The following is a 2,809-nucleotide window of genomic DNA, read 5'->3' as shown; positions in this document are numbered from 1 at the left end:
GGGGTTTTTTTCTTTTCCGGGTTATTTCGCATGCTTTCAACGAATGTGACATCGAAATCACACATAAATGGCTCCTTTCCCCGGAAAAGGAAAGATTTGGCTGCTATTTCTTGCACACCCTGCTAATACATAACAGGTATTTCGGGTCCTATATCACAAATAACTGTCACGTGGTAGCAGGGTGTAATAGAAATAGCAGCCAAATCTTTGGAGCTGAGATACATTGAATGCACTTTTATTTTGAATCTCAGAACTGGGACTTTGACTCTTAGAACTCTCATCCAGATCAGCTGGTTTTGTTCGTTAATTTCTATAAAAAATTTTTATTTATTGGATCTTTCTGATTTGGCGGGAAGAGTGAAAAACGTTTTATATGAGACATTCTACCAGTGCCCCAAGTTTGAAAGTGTTTCGTTCAGAAAACAAGTCGCGCCCGCCAAATCAGAAAGATCCGTAAAGGTAAAGGAAGACACACAAATGCACATGCATATGTGTATGTGTGTCTGCATTTATGCTTATCGATGTGAGAGTCGGTGTTGTGTCAAAAGTAAGTTAACCTTTCAATAAATATAGATTGGTAAAAATAAGTACCAGGTTTGAAGTAATCCCTGGAGTCTATAAGATTACTTATACATCTACATGCATGCACACTTGCAGGAACTCTGAATAAGAATTGATTCAGAGTGTCAACTCATCAAACCCATGCCTACATAGGAAATTACATGTAAAATGAAGACAGGAAACATGGCCTAGTGGTTAGGGTGTTTGGCTCACAATCATAATGTTGTGGGTTCAATTCTTTGGCCAGGTGCTGCATTGTATCCGTAAGCAAAACACTTCTTTCATGTTGCTCCAGCTTACTCAGCTGAAAATAAATACCAGCCATGTGGTAATACATTTCTCTCTCTCCCCCCCTCTCTCCCTCCCTCTGGCTATCTCATTCTGTATGTGTTGATGAGTCAAAGGATGGAACAGATGAGAGGATGTCTGTCAGTGCACGACTACATAATCACCTAAAACAATTAGCAAAAACATGGTACATGTTACGAAGCCATATTCGTTCTTTGGTGATGACTGGCTCTTTAATATATATATATATATATATATATATACACACACACACACACACATATATATATGTATAATCTAAACTAATATAAAAATATTTTTAAAAAATAAAGTAATTTTCAGTTTTGTTGTCTGTTTTACTACTTCATTAAAATCGTTAACTTGAGGCCTGTTTATTTTTTGCTTCTCTTTAGCTGGACTGCTGTGGTATTAATAGCTATGAGGACTGGCTAAAAACAAAATGGAGCCACGCAAACCCTGATACCGTGCCAAAAAGCTGCTGTCGTAACCATGATAAATGTGATAATCGGATTCCACATGATAACTCAAGTGACATATTTCAGCAGGTATCTGCAACTTTTTCCTTTTCAGTATTTTAAAATAATTTAGCAACAAGTTTAGTATTGTTTATTATTATTATTGATACCAAATCTGTCCCAACTTTTCTGTCACAAAAAGAGAAAAAATGGAGACTACATGTTTCCAGAATTACATTAGGGGACAGGAAGGTCAATACGAAGATGGAATTTTACCATAATTAAATTAACCCAAATCAAAGTACTAAACCTGTGTGTTTGTGATAGCATCTTGTCCAATCCTCCAACCCCATGTCAAAACTAACTGGAGCCATGTATCAATTTTGCAAAATATTTGCATCTTGACAACTCTATGTTTGTATTAATTATAATAATTATGATTTTTTTCCCCTTCACTTTTAATAGGGTTGCTATCGGAAAGTGGTTGATTTCATGAATGGCAATCTTGGATTAATTGGCGGAGTCATTCTAGGAATATCCTTTTTTCAGGTAAATTTTAAAATAAATTTCTTCCAAAATAATGAGGTAAATTCATAAAATTTTACTCTTATTTTTCAATAAAAAAAAGGGAGCTATGAAAATTTAGAAAATAAATTAACAGTGAAGATATATACACAATATTTAGCAGTAATGGACTGTTAGTTTAAAATTAACAGCAAAATGAACGAAGATTAGAACCTCCTAGGAACCTAATGTCAGGAAAGCCTGCATATAATGACTTCTAATATCTCCTATTCTTAAAATATCTGTTAAATTAGGAAACAATTATAAACAATTATAACATTAATATACTTTTGCATTTTAAAACCAATAGTGAATGGAAAATAATAGTATTGTTAGTGAAGATTGTTTTCATGAAAAGATTATTCTCATGAATTGTTGAATTGAAGCTCTTGTTTATATTTATTCTTTCATATTGTTACTAGTATTAGCAGATAATTAGTACGCGCACTCACACACACACACACATGTAGATCAAATAAATGCAAACTAGGCTTGTTAGAGAAACAGATCTTTACTCAATGCTTCAAAATGTTGAACAAAATGTCCAAAATGTCTGTGCAGGCGTATAAACAAATTTCTCTTTAAAAAAATTTCAAATACAGATTGCTAACAATTTTCTTCAATTCTCTGTGCTTAGATCCTTGACTAAATGAACCAAACATTACCACATAGTAATTATTGTCTATAGATCATTACTCTGGTCACTTAACCACCACTTCTCCTTCATAGTCGTAGCATCAAGTAGACAGGCTATTTCTACAGTATCCACTCATATTCATCCTCAGCAACAGCCAACAAACTTTCCGTTGCATGAATCCCCAACTAATTTCCTTCATTCAGCTTTTAGGCTTGCACGTACTAAGAAATTCTGAATAGCAATGAATGAATTATTAAATTCAAGTGAATAAATAAACTCTATT

General features: G+C 33.8%; 1 protein-coding gene across 1 annotated transcript in view; it reads left to right on the top strand.

Moving 5' to 3' along the window:
• Positions 1-1,937, top strand: part of LOC106884105 (tetraspanin-7) — a 35,244-nt gene extending 33,307 nt beyond the window's left edge. The window contains exons 5-6 of the mRNA XM_052974631.1: positions 1,263-1,415; positions 1,791-1,937. Of these exons, the coding sequence (XP_052830591.1) occupies positions 1,263-1,415; positions 1,791-1,922 (285 nt within the window). The 3' untranslated portion in view covers positions 1,923-1,937. The remainder of the gene's footprint in view (positions 1-1,262; positions 1,416-1,790) is intronic.
• Positions 1,938-2,809: the final 872 nt, after the last annotated feature.

This window comes from Octopus bimaculoides, chromosome 19 (assembly GCF_001194135.2).
Source record: "Octopus bimaculoides isolate UCB-OBI-ISO-001 chromosome 19, ASM119413v2, whole genome shotgun sequence".
Classification (NCBI taxonomy): domain Eukaryota; kingdom Metazoa; phylum Mollusca; class Cephalopoda; order Octopoda; family Octopodidae; genus Octopus; species Octopus bimaculoides.
Note: the sequence above shows the minus strand (reverse complement) of the source record. Positions and strands in the feature narration are given on the sequence as shown.